The sequence below is a fragment of the Synchiropus splendidus genome, chromosome 18, assembly GCF_027744825.2.
Source record: "Synchiropus splendidus isolate RoL2022-P1 chromosome 18, RoL_Sspl_1.0, whole genome shotgun sequence".
Taxonomy (NCBI): domain Eukaryota; kingdom Metazoa; phylum Chordata; class Actinopteri; order Syngnathiformes; family Callionymidae; genus Synchiropus; species Synchiropus splendidus.
In genome coordinates, this window is record NC_071351.1 from 10,016,278 (window position 1) to 10,037,852 (window position 21,575).

A 21,575-nucleotide genomic window follows, 5' to 3' on the forward strand; every position below is an offset into this window, starting at 1 on the left:
TACCTCGCCTGGACGGATCTTGATGTAGAAGTTGCTCCTCTTGTAGGAGATCTTGAGGATCTTGGGCCAGGCAAAGCGGTTGATCCTCAGACGATCCCGGTAGATGAGGAGACCGTTGGCGCTGACTCCGAGCATGATGTCGATTCCCTCCGAGTCCTGCGGGAGAGGGTTCAGACGGAGTTTGGACTCAACATTCTGACTAGGCAGCTGCCTACCTTCGCCTGGTGCAGGTCCACTCCGTACATGGACAGCTTCTTGGCATTCTCCAGGAAGTTCACCTCGGCCTCAGCCGGACTCATGCCCCTGCAGGACAAACACCCGGCTTTAATAACCCGCGATCGCCGTGACATTTCGGTTTATTGTGGTTCGTCTGACCTGTAGTTTCGGTGCAGCTCCATCACCCGCTCCTCCAGCTCGCGCGTCTGGTTGGGAGCAAATTGGAAATCACTAACGTAATCTGGCCCATGGTCCTCTGGCTCGTAATCTCCTAATTCAGCCTGGACCGTGTAGGAGCCCAGGAGGGCGTGGGTGACGAATGAGCAGGGCAGCCGGCCCGACAGGATGTCATCCCTCAACTGTAGGCACAGGTAGTACCTGAAGACGAGAACAGTGGAAAGCGCATATGAGAAGTCAGCACCTGCAGCAGGTCAGACTTCCTGCCTACTAGAGAGGTGGTCATGTTTTTCCACACCTACCTGGTGATGTCCTCTATGAGAACAGAAGGGTCCGGTGGGTAGAACTTGACCGAAAACCCAAAAGTCCAGGAGCCCACTGTTGTAGAACAATAAATTGAGACGGTTGAATACAAAAGTTTTTTGGCGCATGATTTTTCTGAGGCTCATTGTGTGACCCTCCAAAAAGGTCCTGACAAAGCCTCTGCAGCACTCACCTCGAATTTGCTTCTTGATCTCTTTGGACGGATCCAACCAGTTCTGAAACGACAAAAACATTGCCACGTTTAACAAAGCAGAGCTCGTCCTTTCCTTTCGTATCGTTGAGAGCAGACCCCGGTGGCTCTGCTGCCGTCATGGTTTTTCAAAGATCTCACATTGTCATCATGCTGGAAAAGGTTAACAGTATGAGAGTTACATTAGCGCCGTCATGATGTTTAAAAGGGCAACTTGATCACAGGTTATTCACCGGCCTTATGTGTGAATAACATGCATGTCCTCTGTCTTAAGACATGTATTGTGTCTGAATTTAAGTAACTTCAGGTCTCTGCCCGTATGCCTTTGTTGCGACCATCTGGCTGGACCTCACAAGGTTAAGCCTTTCAGTTTGAGGATGAACATTATTTAGGTTTCAGTTTGGTTCAGAGTCCTGGTTATGGTTAGCCATTTGTTGTGGATGGTTAGGTTTAGGGCGAGAGGCTGGGAAAGGGTTACGGCAATGAGCAGTAGCCACAAGGATAGAGATATAAATGTATGCGTGTGTGTGTGTGCATGTCAGTCACCAACCTTGGAAGTGTCTGTGTCCACGAAGCTCAGGCCAAAGTAGTCTCTCTCCAGCAGGTTCAGATGGCCACACACCATGTCCAGCAGCGTTTGGCCTTTGGCAAATTTCTGCAACACACACACGCATCAGTGTACAACAACACAGGGAGGTGACACTGCGGAGGGCTGCCAGAAACATGTTTGTCACACACTGAAGAGGAGAAAATGTAAAACACTCGCACAGTTCCGCAACATTAACTCTGCGATGCAAAAAATGAATGTGACTTTCTCTCTGTAGAAATTACTTTAAACTAAAGTACACAAAGTGTGTCTGCTTTTTCTCAACGTGAGCTTCCTCTCAGCCCAAAGAAGAACCAAAGGCGGCCCTCCAACTAGGTGAACTAAGCAGCTCCGAAGAGCAGAGCACTTTTCCTTTGAAGTAAGAGTTATGTATTTGATGATGATGTTCCATCTCCAAACGCAGAGGAATCTTAATGAGCTCATATCTGTTTTGAGTGGAGAACTGCCAGAAAGTTTGTCTCTCACAGCCAACTTTTGATTTGAGCGCAGAGAGCGTCACGATAAGAACAAAATTTCATGAGGAAAACAGCTAATATATTCTTTTGGAGCCAGCCGAGAGAGGAAACGTCAAGCGATGCGTTACAAATATTGGGATAAATATGGAAAACAATCATTAATAAAAGAGCAACAATAACAGAAATATGTTATTTCTTTTTGCTTTTAATGAGGTTTATACAGGGGAAATATTCCTTTCAGAGGAAAAAACTTGTGTCAGTTAAAATTAAAATAACTAATAGAGAAAAAAACATTTGCAGATTTTTGAAATATGTTTCTAAATTGAGCTCTAGAGGGCCAGAACTGGGTCACTGAAGGGCCAAGAGTGTCCCAGAAGGCATCAGTGTATCACACTTCCTCTCATCAGCAGACGGTTCCTGATCCCTCCGATGGCTCCATTGTTCTCAACAAACATTAGATCTGACGGTAAACTCCATTATTCACCGATCAGTCGCGGCACTAATCTACTCCATCTGTGTCGTCTGATGCTCTTCCAGGTCTGACTCTGTCCTCCTTTCCACTTGGGTGGGCGGAGCATCTCCGTGTGTGTCCATAAAAGGGGAGAAATTAGATTTGGCATCAGTGGCCAAGCGACAGGCCGCACCTATCTTCTCTGCAGCCCTTCAGGGCAGGAACCGAGCCCTCGGTGGGATTCGCCGGCTTTGGCAGATGCTACTTTAACACACACACACACACACACACACACACTACATTCATCTCCTCCAGAAACCAAGCTCCAACTGTGACAAAGCAGCCAAGCAGCTGTTTCCATGGAAACAGAAGTAATAGGTCCCTCCTCTGTGTGTGTGTGTGTGTGTGTGTGTGTGTGTGTGTGTGTGTGTGTGTGTGTGTGTGTGTGTGAAGTCTCCTCGATTCTCCCTCCCTGCTCACGACAAAGGCCACTCATCTGAACGTGAGAAGCAAAGCAGGGTTAATAATTGATGCAATGTTCAATGACACTCCTTCACAAGAGGTGACACGGCTGATTTACATGATCAAATATTGACCGGAAGGAGCCGTCGGTGTTGACTGCGACTTCAAATGGAATCGCACCACCAATTACCAGGGAGCGTCCTTCGGTGACGCAGCAGCCTGATGACATATTGAGTCACTTCGATCGGCTTCAAATGGATCTGTGCGCGCCCGTGGTTTTGGTGTTGTTTCACAAAATCCATCCATGGATAGCTGGTGTCACGATAATGAGACGGGGGATGAGAAAATGACTCCATTCAAATTCAGTGCCACGAGAGAGCAGCGAGAGAAGAAGGTACAGGTGAAACCAGCAGCTGTGCCCAATTTAAAGCGTAGATATCGCCATCTGGTGGAAGGAGGCCTTCATAAAAGGGCAGGCCAAATCCAGAGATAGAGCTTTTTTATATCATGATGCCATGTAAGATGAAGGACGACTGAAGATGAAACATCAATAAAACTGTCAACCCCACTTCAATAATCTCAGTAGAGACCATTTAAAAAATTTAAAAAAATAAAAATAAAAATCTAAAAGCTAAAACCTCCAAACTTTGGCATAATGAGCAGATAAATCCTTAATTCCTAAAACAATTTCGGGCGACTGTGGCACAAAATGGCCGCCCACAGCTCGGTGAAACTAAATCAGTCGTAAAACACCAGCTCCCTTCCTCTCCCAAGTTAATGGCTTCCGTCTTTGGCCCATTACACACCGTGATGAGTCTTTCAGGAAAACTGCCTTTCTATTAACATGTTCAATAAAAAAACATCTTCCGTCAGCTGATTTGATTGGATTTGCACCTCCAGTAATCCACTGTCCCGAAATTATCATAGAAGCCGTGATATTCAGACTCGGCTGTTGATTCTTTTAAACAGTTGCGGCGTCTTCATTTTGTCTCCGGAGCTTTAAGTCCTTGATGTGTGAAAGAGTCGCCTCCAGGGGGCGAATTAATAAAGTAAACTTGCTTTGATTTAACCTAAATCAAGAAGCCCTCAGTGCGCATGGATTCACGAGAGAGTTCCGCTGCTCATCTGGCTGCTATGTGGAGAGGCTCCAGATTTTTTGAGAAGATTCTGCTGTTTCTCTCAATACACTGCGTAGAGCGAGCGGTGGAATTGTTGCAGGTGATAGAACTGTTTGTGGCACCACTTTGCTTCACCGCCATTTTTGCGAAGCGTGAGCAACACCTTGCTCTGCTTCCTTGTTTTTACATTTTTTAAAGCTACGCAACGCACTCATGTTCACACTCTCCGCTCTGAATGGGTGTGTCTGTCTGGCTGTGCTCATTCCTAGGTGGTTGTCATTGACTGGTTTTACCTGTTAACCAACAGCAAACTTGAAAGGAGGTTTGTGTTTGGCTGGTCGTAGCTGCAAATTGAGTGGCAGGGGCAGCAGCGCCATTCGCGGACGCCTCTGCTTTGCATTGCCGGACGAGCCGGGGAAGATTTTATATTAAATATTTTATATTATATCTGTGATGTTAATATCGTGGTTGCTTTTAATTTTTCACATCATGATATAGATATGATAACAACATATCATTCATCCCTACCTCGAGCTATGTGAACATCTAACCCGGGGCCAGGGTCTCATTCCTCCATTGCCATGGACATTCCATCTTTTTCTACTGAGACTTTTGGAGAGTTGGAGAGTCTCAGCTGCAGGGTCTTGCCAGTGCAGTTGATTCTTTTTGCTGCCCTACACAGGAGACGTGGACCCCACCACGCGGCGTAAAAACCCTGATTCCTGCGAGGCTTCCATTGGCGAGTCTGATATGGCTTCAATGCATCAGGTTAAGCGGTGGACAATGTAAATGCAGCGTTTTCAATCGATACATTTAGACTGAGGAGCCAACATCAATACCAGGGTCCTGTTGCTCAGTTTGTTTGTCATCATGACTCCAATTACACAACAACTTCACTGCATTCATCATCGGGTTTTAGAGAAGCTCTCCGTTACCCCAACATCCTCCCTATCTCTCTCCTCCCCCGCCTTCGCCTTCTCTTCCTCCTCCTGTTCTATTTTCTCTCCAGTCAAACGTGAGAGCCTCCATCTGTCAACTCTATAGATTTCCTATCCAGCAGGTGAGTGAACCAATGTGGCGCGTTCCAGCAGGGGAAAAGGGGTCGAGGTGAAGGAGGATGTAGTGTTGCGCTCAGCTAACATATGCAAGGTCACGTGACAGGCAGTAAGCCGTAATGGAGCCGCCATGAGTGGGGTCGGGTGGCCAACGAGATGATTCCCGCCTCACGTCACGCTCCATCATGGATGGATCCAGCCGGGACTTGTAGCCGGCTTTAATGGGATCTTGTAAGACCTTCACTGCCAGTGGGGAGCGGCAACCACAAATGGAAACACTTGTGTTTCAGCCTTGAACAAATGCTGTATAAACTCATCTGCTGCTGCAGCTTCCAATTCCAAACCCACTTTTTCCAAAACCAAAACAAACCAGTCAATGGGACATACGACTCTCACCAAACACGGGGGTCCAACCCCTCAACAACCGATGTCTGTATTAACCTCAAGAAAGCAACAGGCAAAGCCTGAAAGAGTTGAAGAAAAGATAGCTATGAGCCGAAGGTCTGGTGAATTAATTGAATTTTTTTTAGGATAACCATTATGATAATGGTAATATGTGATAATCGGCATGAAAAATGACTAAAAAAAAAGCTTAGACTGTGAAATCACAGCTTACAACATCAGAACCACAGAAAAACATTTGCATTCCAGGCAAGTGCCTGCACAGCTGGAAATATTGTCTCCTGTCTCCACTGTTCTCTGAAGCCAGACCATACAGATTGGTGTGTCTAGAGAGAAGTCTTTACATGAGGAAGGTTAAATATAACTGCTAAATAACTATTTATAATGAGCAATTTTTATTCTTTTCAGTGAAACAGTTATAACAGTAAATAAAGGAGGACACAACAAAACAAAAAAGGCAATGACAACAACATTAAACTATTTATATTCTACGCATTGTTTTATTGTACTTCATTGTTCAATAAAGTTTGTAAGTTCAATGACAGTAAAATCTTAAAATGTTGAATAATCGAGATTATACGAATCAAAATAATGGTGATTATTATTTTTGCCAATTCATTTTATTATTATTTAGATGAGATTTGCTTAGTGTTACCAGGCTGCACAAAACAACAAATAATTAATCAAACTTGTCTTTTATCACTCGCTGGTGTGATATGTTCTGCAAAAATTAAGCAAAAAAAAAGTGTCAAAAACAAGTATCTTTGGTGGGCAAAGCCCAAGTGTGGAGCCAGAGGCAGAACCTCCAAGGAAAAGCAAGCTTCTATACAGCATCAGGTGACTTTCCTGTACCAAGTCTGCGCTCCTTAATGCGAGGTGATAAACTAGAAAGCAAGGAATTGAACCGCCGTCTGCTGCGCGGTATAACAAGGAAAGAGCAGGTCACTTGGTGCCACAGTGAGGCCATCGCGGTATGTCGATCGATGTGCATCACACTATAGAAAAAACAATAAAACCTGGAGGATTATATCTAGACAGAGCGAGGTCTTGTTTTTTAAATGAATTGAACATGTTATTCCCAGCCACTACCTTTGCCACGGGGACATCCAGGAAGGCTGACCTTTCTCCCAGGGGGGCAATTTCCAACTGTAGCTCATTAGCTCTGGCACAAGCTCACGGCTTGGGGGTTAGGAATCTAATAAATGTCAAACACTGGAGGAAGGAAGTGCATCTTCGGTCTCAGGGGACACGCAGATGAAAGGACGCCGGACTCAACGCAGAAGACTGACAACTTTATTTTGTTTTTCCTTGAGCTCCAGCTGGATCTCATTTGCAACATCCTCATGAGCTCTCCATGACTTGCGCCCCAAAATATTTGAGAGAATTTGATTTATTTTGGGTTTTGAGTTGGCTTGGAAAGGCAGAGTGATTCTGATTGCTCAATTCAATGTGAACTACTGGCTGCCTCTTGAGATCCATAAGTCCTTACAAATCCACATGAATTTTCCAAGTCACCACACACTTTGGGGTCCAGCAGCATCTTAATGAACCAACTGAGCTGGGTATCGACTCCACCTGTCCAGCGACAAACACAATAGGCTGCAGGCCTGATTCATCGAGAGGCTGAGATAGACCACCATCCCCCACTAGGTTCATTCCGTCACCCTCCACCAGTTTCTCCCGTACTCAGCATGAATAGCTGCTCAACTGTGTTTCCTGACTCAGTAGCAGCAGCACTATATAGGAGAGCATGATCCCACCCAGGTGTTGGTGCTGCAGAGTGGAATCATGCTTTTATTCTGGATGACAGTGAGGCAGGCTGCTCAGATACAGTACAGCTACAGTAGCTCCAAGAAGAGTCTTCCTCGTGCAGGAGATAGTGGACGAGAGGAGCAATTGTGGCGAAGCTATCAGCAACTTTTACGAGCAGTAACAGGCCATTAAATCCTTCCATTCACATAAACACAACCATCGTCTCAATTGCAAATGACAAAACACATTTCCCAACCTGCTGAGGTCAGCGAATCACGGACACAAATCCAACTGCTGCTCATCTGAATGGTTCCATTGTTTTTTTTGTATTAGCTCACTGATGTGATGAAGACAGGGATTATTTGGATCATCTCCAAAACTGGTTGTTCACACTTCACTTAAGAAGAACCAGAGTGTCCAGTCCAATTCCACTCCATCTAAACTAAGCTTCTCATTCCATCAAGCACCTCCAAATCATCATAGCTGACATGAGAGTACCTCGACTGCAGTGTCATATTCGGACCCATCCAGCAGCATGACTTTCACTGGGACAGTCTTTGGCCTCTTGCTGCTCTTCTGCGGAGACTTGGAGGCCTTGCTGGGGGTCTTCTCTGAGCTGTCGTCCATGTCGCCCTGGTCATCTGGGATCTGCTAGTAGAAATTCAAGCAATCTCTAAGATGCTTTGTTTGTCGCCTTATCAGAGTGTCCAACATTCTTGAATATTCAATTCATATTCAGTGGCTGAGAAGTCAAAGCGTCGCACCTGATTGGTTCTCCTGCCGTCACCCTCCATGGCGCTCTTCATCTCCCCAGCCGGAGCTTTCTCTGTTGTCATAGAGATGGATTGCAGTCCTGTAATCACATAAACACACTTGGTCATCATCAACTCTAACAGAAAAAGTGCCCACTGCTGTGAAACCTTCAATCTGTCAGCAGACTGCTGATGGCATGACTCCGTCAGGGTGTTAGAGAAACACTTCCTCTGCGAACAAAGCATATCAGACCTGGCTGCGGCTGAATCACCGTGACACTTGTGCGACTACCCCAGCCTCATGACACCCCACCTCTGATGCAAGAGGATGGGTGGTCAGTCCAGCCTCCCAAAGAACAGGCGCCTTTGCACTGGTAAAAGGAGATCGCATAAATTACATCAGCTGGAGAGCCTTGCAGAAAGAGAGGGCGGAGAGAGATGAGGGTACCGGCAGAGGAAGCAAATAAGAGCCAAAGGCAGGAGTTATCAAAGAAAAAGAGAGTGGTATCGACCCACTGCTGTTAGGAGGCTGATGTAGAGCAGTGATTGACAGCTATACCAGGTTAAGAAAGAACATCAGGTTGGAAAATGCTTTTCCTTCATGTATCTGGGTCATACATTGAGATGATCAATGGAACTGTAACGCTTCTATTTGTGGAGTGCTGTGTTATGTAAGAAGAATATGAGCATTTAAAACGTGTTTCATCTTCTCAGGTTCATTATCAGTTTAAGTCCTCCTCCTGCAAATGTCTGGCTCGCCATGAATCTACTCCAACTATCAATGCCTGAGGCGTTCCAAGGTCATCGGCTGTACTACTATTGTACGGCTGCGCTCTCATTCAGATGTTGCTACATGAACGTACCGCAGCTCGGTATGGCCGTCAGACGGCAGCTGTCAGAACAATGGATCAGAGAATCAAAAGCACTTGAGTAGAATCCTAACAGATCAGAGTCAGGAACCCTGGGCTCTCATTATCCACACTCCAGATCTCAGGGGCCAATCCATTCTTTCATTTGGGTCACTCTGTGATTCAATCAGAGCAGCTCAGCTCCAGCGCCGGCCTCCGCAAGCTTAGTCATCTGCGAGCACCAAATGATGGAGATGAAGATGTGAGAGATGATTAACCTAAAAGTCTTCAAACGGACTGCCACAAACGACTCAACTCAGTCAGAGGCGCTTCACTTCATGAGCTTCAAAGAGCATCAGAGAGTAGAGAAACAATAGGCCGTGAATCCCTCAGGTGCAGTCATAGGTTTAACAAGGAAATCTGCAATAATGCGGTAGAAAGGTGGCGCTGCAACTGTGTGTATTACGGACACAAAAATAAACATTCAAAATGAGGTTGTTTTTTGGTAAGTAAATCATTTCATAAAGGTAAAAGTTAAATGGACAGCAACCTGATTTTCAAAGGTTGAGGTCAATTCGCTTTCTGGAGTAAATTTTAAATAGCAGTCTGGCTAATGGCTACATTTAAAAAAAAAACATTGATGAGACGACCAAGGAGTCAAGTAAAGATGGACAAACTGGAGTCCAACATCAGGACCACATCAACGTAGTGAATAGAACACATTAAATGTCAGAAGTAGCTTTCATTCACCGGAAAAATACAAACACAAGAGGGCGCAAAACCCCCAAGCCACTGTATTCACACAACCAGTGTGAACCTGCACCAAACAGAGCTCCAGCACAAAACAAGAACAGAGTTCAGAAGATCAAACAAACAGCATGAAAGTTTCAACCATGACACTCCGACGCACCAAATTAAAATCTCTGTGAAGGAAACACCTCGGTCTATATTGTGTGTCATCTCCAGCTGTCTCAAAATAACAGCATCAAATCAAAACATGGCTCAGATGTGGGACCTTTTGACAGGATGTCAAGACGCAGCAGGCAGAGATGAGACAACACCCACCTTCATGAAGCTATAATTTACATTTGAACACAGAAATACAAACTAAAGCTCTTAATCATACCTGCAGATGAACAGAAATACACGTGTCTGTCTTACATATATACATACATCAAATATGTTTCATGGTGACAAGAGTTGCTCCTCACCATCGTCGACTCTTTTATACTTATTTTACAGACATTTTTAACAGCAGAATGAGCTGCCAATGTTATAAAACAATCAGGATTAGCACGCACAAAACAATTTCACACCACGGAGAGAAAATCTAATTGTCTCGTGCACATCATAATTCATATTACGAGTCACATGAGAGCAAAAGGTCTCTGTATTCTCTGCAGAGAAGTGTGGCAACTGTGATCCGGGATAATCTGATTTAAGACAATACACAGCTGTAAAGATGAAAATGAAAGTTTTTTTTTGTGTGGCTCAGATTACCTCAGAGGTTTGCTGGTCTCATTACGCAGAGATTCACTCTTTGACAGAGCTTTGGCATTTCTCAGCAGGGTTGAGCTTCAAATATCGGCTCTGGCATTCAGTTCTGCAGCTCATTCACATTTGCATATGCAGCAGACCCTCGTCCAGTCGAAGGCTATTATAAAGTACCGTCAGGAAATGGCCGTCCCGGTCCACCTGATGTATCCAAGCGCCACGCTCAGGAACTACTCTGTCATCCGGAATGCTTGTGACACGAGCGGAGTAAACTCAAACCGTCCACAGTCTACCAGAGTTCACCCCTCCTCCCCGCCTCGACAGTTCATGACAAGGACAGCAGACAATGATCTTATTAAAAATATAAACACAATATCTTCGGCATCCGTTTTGCTACCCGATTAAAACCCCACAATTTACCCCAAAAGAAGACTGACAGAACACAGCCTGTCACTTTAATGTCAAGAAATCTATCATCTCGACCACTCATCTTTCAATATTTCTTCCTAAGTGTTGAGTGTTTGGAGTCATAAAGCAAATTTAGAACCCATTTCCTGAACCAATTTTTCATCATGATGTCCTCACGGTCTCCCCATCACTTCTGAATCTCTGGGACTCAGTGACATCTCATTTGTAATTGAGATAATTTGTGACTATTCTGATCAAAAACGATCGGTTGCAATGGCTTGTGAACTTTAAACCTCAAACAGAAAGGTCCTCTTCAAACCAGATGACATGCTGGAATAAGGATTTCAACCCACTATACAATTATTACCACGCAATTCTGCTGGAAGCCATCGGCTACAGCCTTTTCTCAGGAAGAACTGGAGTCCCAGAAACAGAGTCGAGCCCATTTGGATAATGAATAATGCGAGTAGGTAAGTCAGGAGTTCTAAATGACACTGTTTGAAGACGATCAGTCTCCACAGAGATGACCTCTCTTTGGCGCCCGTCAGACGCCGATCATTACAAAGCATCACCGTCTCGACAGGAGAGGATCTCCTCGTGTAAATTCTACGCCGCTCAAGTGGAAACTCATCCACAGACCGACTCCGCTCTGACAAAAGAAGTCAAACGTTGACAGCGTGATGCTTCAAAACACTCCCTGTCTGCCACGAGCCGCCGGGAACGATTGCCAGACGGTACGAGGCGTGATGGCTGATCATTCGGGGCAGATTCCTATTTGTGATGAATCGCTTGCTGTCGCCAGTCACGGCTTATTTGTCTTCATAGCAGCAGTCGTGCGCAGATCTATAAGTCTGCGGTCATCCTTCATCAGTGCGGTACGCTGCAAAACTTTTGACTACAAATACGGATGACAGACTCACGGCGTGCACTTACACGGTAAATCACCCAGTTTCACACTTCTTAATCAGGCCACTCAGCCAACTGGGAGTGCATCATTCTGCACTCCGTGATGATAATTTATTCCTGCAACTTTGCAGCAACACAATAGATCACAGGGAGGCTTTATGACGCACCTAAATTTAGACGACTTTTAGATGGAACTATATCAGAATGTAGAGGAAACTGAGGAACAAAGCTCTAATATACATATTATATAAGATGAAAGGAGGCTCTACCCGGACTCTCTGGAAGATGGCTGACCTCTGCTTTCTCGTTTTACAAAAATGACTGAGGTCATGTTTAGTCTGAGAAAAAGAAGAAATAAAAGCCACCAGCAGAAACAGTTGAAGAAACTCATCATGCAAATAATGTATGGAATGGCAGGTATCTCATGAGGTGACCTCGGACGACCCTTCACTGATGTTTTGGAAGCACCATTTAATGGTGGGACCAAGCCCTGATGAGACTTTTAAAAACACCTCAGCTTTGAACCTTGACCTCGGAACACCTGTTTTTGCAACAAGAAAGGTGCGTCTGGTTTGACCTCGGCAGTCCATTTACACAGTGTTACACACATGATGTGGCCCAGGAATGAGATCGGCTCACCACCTGAGTCGATGGAATGACCCAGATGACAGCATTCATCGGCTCAAATTGCAGAGCATGGGGCATCACTTTCACACACGGACGGCCGCCACTGAGTCCAGATTTCAACCTCCCCCATCATGTGTGTTGTAATCAAAGCTTTAGTGTTCCCTGAAAATGTTGCCAGAGGGACCTTTCTTTTTGCCGGTTTTAGGGGGCAGGAAGTGAATTTTAAAGCATGCAAATTTAATATAAATTTGTCACAAACAATCAAATTCTGTAGAGCCCAAGAAGACCTACAACCTAGACATATAGAAAACCACACCCACACCTGGCCCAGATGGTAGAGCACAAGACCGCAAAGTCCCATCCTTAAAAGGGCACAGCTCCTTGGGCGTCTCCTGACATCACTGCCAAGCACAAGCACATCAATGTTCAAAAGTGCTGGGCCTAAAATTGTGCCCCACATTCAAACAAGCCCCCAAGTGTCACTGTCTTTGACAATCCAGTCAAATACAGACCATTTATGAATTTGAATCCATAATATTCAGTGAAAAAAAAAGTTTTTTAGCCTCAAAAACATCACAAGAGCATTTCAACAGGAAACCTTGCCAGCCAGCTACAATCTGCTTGCTTCGGTCTTTGGTGAGATGTTTCTCCAAAGACACGGAATAAATCAGAGTCCAAACGACTCCTCTGGAAATTGGGACCACTCACTCGTCTGAAGAATATCAGAGATGCACAGCAAGCGCCAACAGAGCCATCTGTTAATTGGAAGGAAGAGTCAAAGAACATTCTGACTTTGAATGAGGAATGAGTCGGATTTGGGCTGAAGGAGTTTCACTTTTTATCACTCCAAGGGGCTTTTGTGGAGCGCCGTCCCACTCAGAGGTGACGGCCAAAACAAGAGCCATCACAGCCCAGACAGGTAGTTATTATGAGACGGGGCGGGAAAAAAACTGTCCTCAAAGTGAAGACTGATGAATATACAAAGATTAATTCGGAAGTCAGGCAGGTCGTGGCCTGGTTGGATGGTACGGAAATGTTTGACGTGTTGACACGCTGACAAAAAACAAGGAGTGTAAGGAGTGTAAACTACGTAAAGAGCTTATTAAATAGAGATTGCATTTTATGAAAATATGGTGCAGAATTTATCTGACATCCTTGAGAAGTCTTGACCTACTTCATCCAATTTTGGTTTGCGATTATTTTGGAAAACTGTTAGTAAATGATATAAAATGATAATATGTTAATGAATACAAATGTGTTTCTTCTTTATTATGAATTTAAATGTGCAAAAAAAAGTAAATGTAGAGAATATATGCAGGAAAAGGGAAGAATAAGGAAATAAATGTATTCATAGAAAACGATAATATAATATGGCATGTAAATGAAAGAAAGAAACAGTTTGTGCATCTACGTCAACGTTTTTAAAATATATGAATACATTCAAATATTACGGATGTAGACGGCATCAAATGTGAATTAAACATAGACAATCCGTGTCAACTTTTAAAAAACCTGAAGCAACCGGTTTATCTCCAAAGGACGTTTTGAAATGTCTCCAAAAAATGACAACTGAATTCCACACTGTCTCAGTGCAGCAACGTGAAGTCATGCTAGAGTTTAGCATTAATTCAGTTTTGCAATATTAACACAACAAAATACAGCCAGCTGCTCCCTAATCATTCTCAAATATCCAGCCTCCTTGTCAGTGAGTCACTGAAATCTTCCGCAGTTATCTGTGTTTGCGTGCGTGCGAGCCACATGGCTACTGTAAACAGTTGTGAATCTACTCTGGAACAGACGCCGATCATAAACGCATGCAGGCGTTTCTATTCATTTATTCAGAGATTTCCATAGCCTCAGAAATGAAGGTCAGAATGTCCTCCACTCCTCATGTTAAACGTATTACAAAGGCCGTGCTTCAGAGGAGAAGCCGCCCAGTTTATTAACAAATGCACATTTCTCATTGACCCCTGATGCCGAGGCTCCTCCACATCTCCGTTTTACAATCAGCGGCTGCTTGCTAATGGCTCGGAAGCCCATCAATCCTGACCATGCCGGGCAGGTATGTGGGGGTCGGGCAACGAGAGGGAGTGTCACACACTTGGCCACTCAGCGCTGGCGGAAGCAGGTTTCTTCATTCTGCTGCAAATCATGTCACATCCCAACAGAGACAAACAATCCAGCTCTTAAACCAATGAGGCCGCGAGTTCCCGCTCCTGAAGAGCTGTGCACCCGACGGTGCAGAGGTGTGGCAACACCCCAGCTCTGCAAAATGGCCGAGCCAAACCGGCATAGGAAGCGAAGAGAAGGGGGTCACCGAGAAGTTAATCCGCTCTCATTAAAGCGCAGCAGGCGGAGAGATCCACAATAATGAGCTCTCTTGAACAGCCAGTCTGAATCCAGAGATGAATATCTTATATACAATTATCAGTCGGCACTAACTGCCTCTGACTGAGGAGAGTGGCAGGACGCAAACAGCATAGTTTACACGCGATTCATGTGATTGTTGGTTGGGGAGTAATGAAGAGATTTCAGAGGAAGAAATCAAATGGCTTCTCGTAGCAGGAGCCAGCGAGGCACTTTGTTTGGCTCTCCTTTTAATTAAAGAATCCTGCCTTCTCTCTCTAGCTTCGAATGCACATCTCCAGCCAGACACTGCTCTCGCCCATGGCTTTATTCCTGCAGCCAAGCTGCAGCAAGGCGTAAAATGAAAAGCATGAAGAGACAGACCTGATCCATAAACGCCTGACCATCAAGTGTCAAACACAACACTGAAAGAAACTTCTGCCAAAGCAAACGGCTAAACAACTATCGTGAGCTAAAGTTCTTCACACCTGCAGATCAAGATCTCCACCATCAGAGCAGAACTTCCCACAGCACTAAAGGTTAGGCCTTCTACTTGACAACAACGGTTTGTCAAGCTCCACTACTCTATGTGCGCATCCTCCCCCCAAAAAAAACACAAAACTAAAACACACCCTTGATTCAAGGGTACTTGTCAAACTCGGCAAGTGCCGCAGGACCATCAAAGAAGTCAGAGCTGAAAATGCTATGTCAGCAAAGCTTACCAAACCTACATGTCACACCTCCAATTTGACTCCAAATAAAATAGAAAACATCCCTTGATGGAGGAGAACCTCAGATTAGGTGTCAAAAAGCATAACAATTCTCACATAGGGGCCACTGGGGACCTTGATTCATCCTTGCAACTGTTCGATACAACAGGGACACAAGTGAATTTCAGAGCGCGTGTTCTCAAAAGTGCTCTACAGCAACTAAGCTCAACAATCAATGTCCCTTCTTCTGCATTGTTGACTGAGATATAGCGCCACTTACAGTTTTACATCATTTTTTCTCACTTTTCTAACCTACTTCAGTTGTTAGTGAAGGCTAAAGACTTCGTACTTCTGTCCTGAAAAGAGTCTCAGATATATTGCTACAAATATTGGTCAGGAATTCTATCAAACAAATGTGTTCGAGGATTCACTGCAGCAGCTCCAAAAGTTGAAGCAGTGAAATGGGTCAGCGTGGTCACCTGCCAACACAGACCTTTGCGCTCTGATCCACTGAGTTCTGACATCTGGAGGGACCAGCCACAACATGACAGCTCTGTTTTCCAAAATAGCCCCATCTGGTCATCTCGGCACTCCAGATGAGAAGTAACACCAAAAGCTGCTGGTTGGCAGCTTTCAATACTGCGCTGTGGTGAGACTGAAGCACCTTTTTAATCTCAGCTTCAGGATGATATTTCTTTCTCATTGTCAATTTGTGCTTGAACAGCAACAAGCTGGACACATAAAGTATATCCAGTATACGGCTCACTAGTGCCCCCGTCAACTCTATTAAATGAGATATTTATACTCAGCCTCATTTCTGTAATGGACCCAGGAAGATAAACAGCACTCCTTCACACGTCAAGTGTAGCACTCAGAGTTTAGGAGACATTTCTTTGCTGTGAAAAACAGTCTAAAGTAATTGCAATGTGAAAACCTTTTCAGGAAATTGACAAGAAGCAAGGGGCGCCTGCCGGCATTGTTCTGTTTAGACGGAGTGTCAAATGAAAATTAGACAAACATCAGCTTCTAAACCATGCAGTTTCAACAGAGAAACAACCGCTCTCAGGGAGACTAAGGAGGAAAAAGAAAAGATGAAGTAGCCGGTGGCCTTTGTCTGTGTGGGGTCAGGACACCTGCGAGGTGAGGTGAAGCGCCACACGCCGCTGATGTGTGACAGCTCATGTGGAGGGAAAGGCTGGTTCGACCAAGTGCTCTGTGCTGTCAGGGGGTCAGTGCGTAGAAGAAAAGTTTGATCGTGGAAATGAAAAACACGATCATCGAAAGTATCATCAGACTTTCCAAAGTGGATCATGAATATAAATGTTCAAACACGTTCCTGGACCGTCAATTTACTGTAAACCAACCCCTCCTCCATCACTGTGTGGTATTCTGCTGCAACTGTCACAGAGGAGCCGACAACAGCGAATCATAAAAGCTTCAGAGAAGATGGGGAAAAAAAATGAATCCTCAAATACATCTATAGGACTCACGAAATTCTGACTTGAATTCAAAATTTTGCACAAACCTGATCAACAACGCTTTTATTTGGATGATAACGCATAATAATTTCTGACTCTGGATGACAGAATTTAAAGGTAACGTTCCAATTCCAATCCGAGAACTGCTATTATATTCAAATGAATCAGACACTGTGACTCTCGGCTAAATTAGATTTTCAAGTGTGTGCCACCACAGGTCACAATGTGATTCTAAATCCCACTTTTAATAATGACTAAAACTTTCCCTGCTTTCAACGTCTCCCCAAACACACATCTCTCCCTCCTATGATGTCAGAGCAGAGCACAGCAGAAGATTAAATGTCATGCTGAGTAACAAATGGCTGTAATATTACAAAAATGTGTGGCGTTTAAAATGCTTGAGAAGTTCCTGTCACTTCCTAAAAGACAGGTTTTTCAGGCACGGCTTCGGCAGCCGCCTCGCTCCGTTGAGCTCTGACGAATCGATACGAGTACGACACGGAATTGGACCGGAGGGAAATTGTGTCTTGAACATTACACAATGATGCACTGTGAATTTATGCCTGAAGATGCTAACATACGTGTTGTTGTTTAACTCACTGTTACCGTCCACACCGACCTTCTGATCGAACCTGCAGCTCAAAACTGAGGCGACAAAAACCCGTCTTTAATGGCCGACTCTAGCATGTAATTACATTAGCAGCACCTCGAGAACCTTGCAGATGTTCGATCGTTTTCCCTGCAGCGTTTATTCCTCCATATCAAACACCGATCCAATTTGCAGTCAGACAAAGGAGCGCTGACCTCACGTGCTGCCACGATGCCGAGGCGGCTTCAAGTGGCACATGCGGAAGAAGTGATAAAATAGGAGTGGAGGAAGCTTGACAGCTCGCACTGACAGATGGAGGAATATCTTGCGCGCCCCCATTTTTGCTCTTCCCCAACACAGTCGGAGTCAGGGTGTTAATGTGGCCCGCGGCGTGGCTGCAAAATTCAATCTGCACTCGATACATCGCCTCCGGGGTGAACTGTGGGATCTGGACATCCACAACACACCAAGGAGCCATATATGAAAACCTCAAGCCAGGGTCTGACACTTGATGTTTGAAAATGCTATGTATCTTTACAGACAAGTATTTGAAGCATCTGACCTTGCCAGACAAGTCTATAGAAGTGTGGGCTTAGAATGAGTCCAAACTTTCTTGATTTTACTAAACCTACTGTTTAAAGAGTTTAAAGCGTTGCATCATGGGAGATGATCCCAAAAGAGTCTTTCAAGAAACAGAAGGATCTTCTGGGGAAGACCAGTAAAAACCACATGATGAATCACTGAAAATACATCCTTTGATAAGTAAAAACTGCACTGAAAAGTACAACAATATTTATGAGAGAAAAGCGGGATGCGTCTCTCCTCAAGGTTCTCTTGGTCTGTGGTAGTTGGCGGGAGAAACAAGGCACCTGGTGGAGGTGAGAGGAACAGAGCACAGAGTATTTGTTTATCACACTTTTAAGAGTGAAACACAAACCACACACCAGCACTTCTGTCTGAAGAATTAATGGACGCACATCAGCAGTTAACTGTGATTATTCATGTCAATGTTGTGTTCAATATAACATCTGCAGAAATCTAAAACAGTGCTACATTTCAGATGAAGTGCACAATTTCCCCTGCATCTTTTTCACCACAGAAATTAATTCTACGTTTTTTCAAGGAACAGTGAGAGACATTGAAACTTACCACTGCTGTGTTAGGGTTTCATCATCCACACTGGAGTGAGTTGAAGCAGTCGGGAAGACAGACAGCGCTTATAACTAGGGCCATTGCCCTGACGTAACACATTACTTAAACGGAAACACCTCACAAACCATACACTTTTGAGACAGTCAGCCTCCCTGCTGCGTCATGCTTCAATTGTAATCTTTTTTTATTCCCCGTCTGAAGAGAATAAGAGCTTCAATCAAATTGTATTATGAACAACGTTGGAGCTTGTTGATGCGTCGGCTTTAAACCACGACCACCTCACTCTGTGACGGACGACAGCTAGCTCAATAGTTCTTCCTGTTCAAACACAAAAGAGGGCGGAAGCCTCCTTCTTCAGACCTCAAACATGTCGGTCAAGGCAAACATGAGTTCGGTCCGTGGAGACCCAGAATCTCTGCCAGCCCCTTGGATCTGAATCCGAGTGAGGAAAAGCTCAGGGTCCTGTCACTCCAAGGTCATCATAGTTAGCTGCCTCTTATTTCTTGACGCGACTACAATGGACAGGGGGCGCTGTCAATAATGACGCTAAATGAATAAATCAGTTGGACAGTAATGCTGCGGGAGGATTCGATTCCCGAGTTGGTAGCGGTCCAGCTGACTTGGCCAGCTCTCCGCCCGGGATTTACTTCATTGTGCACGACTCAAACTGCTCATGCAGACTCATGAATTACCCAGTTATTACACGTGCAGATAAGGCATTCAGCATACTAGTAAACAGCAGCACTTTCAATTGGGGAACACATGCTAACTGTTTCCTGTTAAGCAGTAACTATGGTATAGTTTAGAGTGACTCAGGTACAATATACCAGGTCTAATATATCACTACTTTACAAGCTTTTATGCTGAAAATATATATGAATAAGTAGTCAGTTTATGGTAATACATGTTCCTTAACCTTAAGTGTGACCTAGATTAACGTTGCTATTATGTTGAAATAAGAAAAATGTCCCCACTGTGTGAGGAATATAGGCAGTCTAACATAAAATGTGTTTAGATTCAATTTGGTCTTGAGTTGAGTCATTTGTGGCTTGTTTATGTTTAGAAATATTGACCAAAATAACTGATCAAAATGGAAATGTCTTCGGTTTAAACATGTTTTGGATTGTGAGGCATTGATGGATTATAGAAACAGTAGATTCACAGTCATTGATTCAGTTGACCCTAAATATTTAGGGGCAATGTCCACACCATTGTGTTGATAATAATGTTTAAATCATGCAAGACAGTCTGACAGCAGCAAACATCTTTGACACAATTTCAACAACACATGATCAATGATCGCAGTAAATTCGAGGCGGAAAAACTGAGCCTTCTACTGCAGATTAACATCTGAAGGTGATTCATCTCTCGATAGATTAAAATTAAAATCCATGAAGATTATGATTTGAGTTACAGCTCTCACATGCGTATTTTTAAGGCATGACAAAAGCTAGTTTCCCCGTCGATATAGTGAGCAATCTCGTGTTTACTTGGGTGAACAGAAAGCACATGTAATTTGACAACAAAACACCGTGAGGGAAGTTGCTGGTAAAAGAGCGGAATCCAAACCAAACCACGCAGAAAGCCTTTATTCCTGCCCTCTGCCACACCCACGACACCACACTCCAATTAGCTGCCGATGGAGCATCAGCTGCTGGCCTGCAGGTCCACGCTGAGAACCGACCTTCTCACCACTGCCACGGTCCACAAACGAGGCGCCTCATCTGAGCTCCACGAAGGGAACGTTGAAGCACCTGCCTCCGCGAGGCCCGAACCCGAATCTGAGCCGGTGTTCGCACCAGCTGTATTCCTGTCACTCAGTCGGAGTGGCTCCAAGACAATGCAGTGCCCTCTCCAGCAGCGACGCGGGTTTCACGTACCTGCAGAACCGAGTGTCAAGCGTCAGACTCCGATCATCCAGGAGCGAGCGGAGCTCCGTCCCTCCGCAGCCCGAGATGTCGCCCTGCAGGCGGGGAGAGGAGAGGCGCGAGCCGGCGAGGACGGACGCGCGTGGAGGGGCGTTCACGCTGGAGGAAACTCCGTGCGTCGTGCGTGAGGCGCGAGGCGAGTGACACGCAGCATCCTCACCGCCTACTTCACCCCGCCTCCAGGTCACTGGCTGTCAAACGTCTGAAAAGCAAGTTTTACGAAAGAAAAGCACAGGTTTATTCGAACGAGCGGTGTGACGTTCTAAACCTCAAAGAAAAGATGGTTTTTAAACTCCTACATGACTCTGGAGCCACCTTGTGTTTCGGCTGTCTTAAAGGTGCAGGACACATTTGGGAGCGTCGTGTTTGGACTGTTTTTCCTCAGAACCGCCTGTAGTTTTATGTCGTTTTACTTCAGAACGCTATTATGAAGGGTATTATTTTGAATTTTCAATGTCATTGATGCCATTTTGCTCTCCATTTCTTCTTTGTTTTTTCCCTTATTTACCTTTGTTCATTCATAAACTGTTTCATTTTTCCACTCAAAATCATCGTTTGTCTTTATTTATTAAAACAACGACAAGAATTAATGAAATAAAATGAAGAAATGTTAATTACCTGACGAGGAGCAGGTGGTTCAAGCTTCGGTCACTCTGTGACGTTCTTCCTCGGTTTCTTCGACGTCGTACGTGCAAGTTCCTGACCGCGACTGCCACCTGCTGTCCCACTCATGCAACTCTATTATTGATTCAACGTTGAAAATACAGTAGTATATAGTGGAGAATAAAAATCGAGCACTGGGCTGCGAGTTCAATTGGATTAGTTCATTTTTTTAATTTCTATCTCACTTCTACTTTTTGTTTATTTTACGTGTTAAGCATTAACCTGTTTCGGAAAAAAAAAATTTTCTGAAACAGGTTCAGCAGGTGGAACGGAATTTTCCCCTGAAAAGAGAGTGGTATGTTCAAAGGGGAAAAAAAATGTCTTTTGTCTGTCCCCACACAAATCCACTCCAGAACATGTGCAGCACAATAAAGAGAAAAATGATGGCACATTCATTCATGTTTCTGCTGCTTATTGCCTGACTGGCAGCTCATCAGTCAGTTTGTGGGAGGAAAGCTGAGGATC

The 21,575-nt window shown here is 44.6% G+C and overlaps 1 protein-coding gene across 4 annotated transcripts in view; it reads right to left on the reverse strand.

Moving 5' to 3' along the window:
* si:dkey-178k16.1 (band 4.1-like protein 1) overlaps window positions 1-21,130 on the reverse strand; it is a 34,690-nt gene extending 13,560 nt beyond the window's left edge. For 2 of the 4 annotated variants that reach the window (XM_053850633.1, XM_053850636.1), the window contains exons 1-10: window positions 21,066-21,130; window positions 20,400-20,649; window positions 7,974-8,062; window positions 7,708-7,860; window positions 1,458-1,562; window positions 890-932; window positions 696-771; window positions 376-594; window positions 216-303; window positions 4-156 (exon numbers count right to left, since the gene is read on the reverse strand). In XM_053850633.1, the coding sequence (XP_053706608.1) occupies window positions 4-156; window positions 216-303; window positions 376-594; window positions 696-771; window positions 890-932; window positions 1,458-1,562; window positions 7,708-7,860; window positions 7,974-8,045 (909 nt within the window). In that variant the 5' untranslated portion in view covers window positions 8,046-8,062; window positions 20,400-20,649; window positions 21,066-21,130. Of the gene's footprint in view, window positions 1-3; window positions 157-215; window positions 304-375; window positions 595-695; window positions 772-889; window positions 933-1,457; window positions 1,563-2,453; window positions 2,732-7,707; window positions 7,861-7,973; window positions 8,063-20,399; window positions 20,650-21,065 lie in introns of those variants that run through there. The other 2 variants (XM_053850634.1, XM_053850635.1) reach the window with 2 other exon arrangements.
* Window positions 21,131-21,575: the final 445 nt, after the last annotated feature.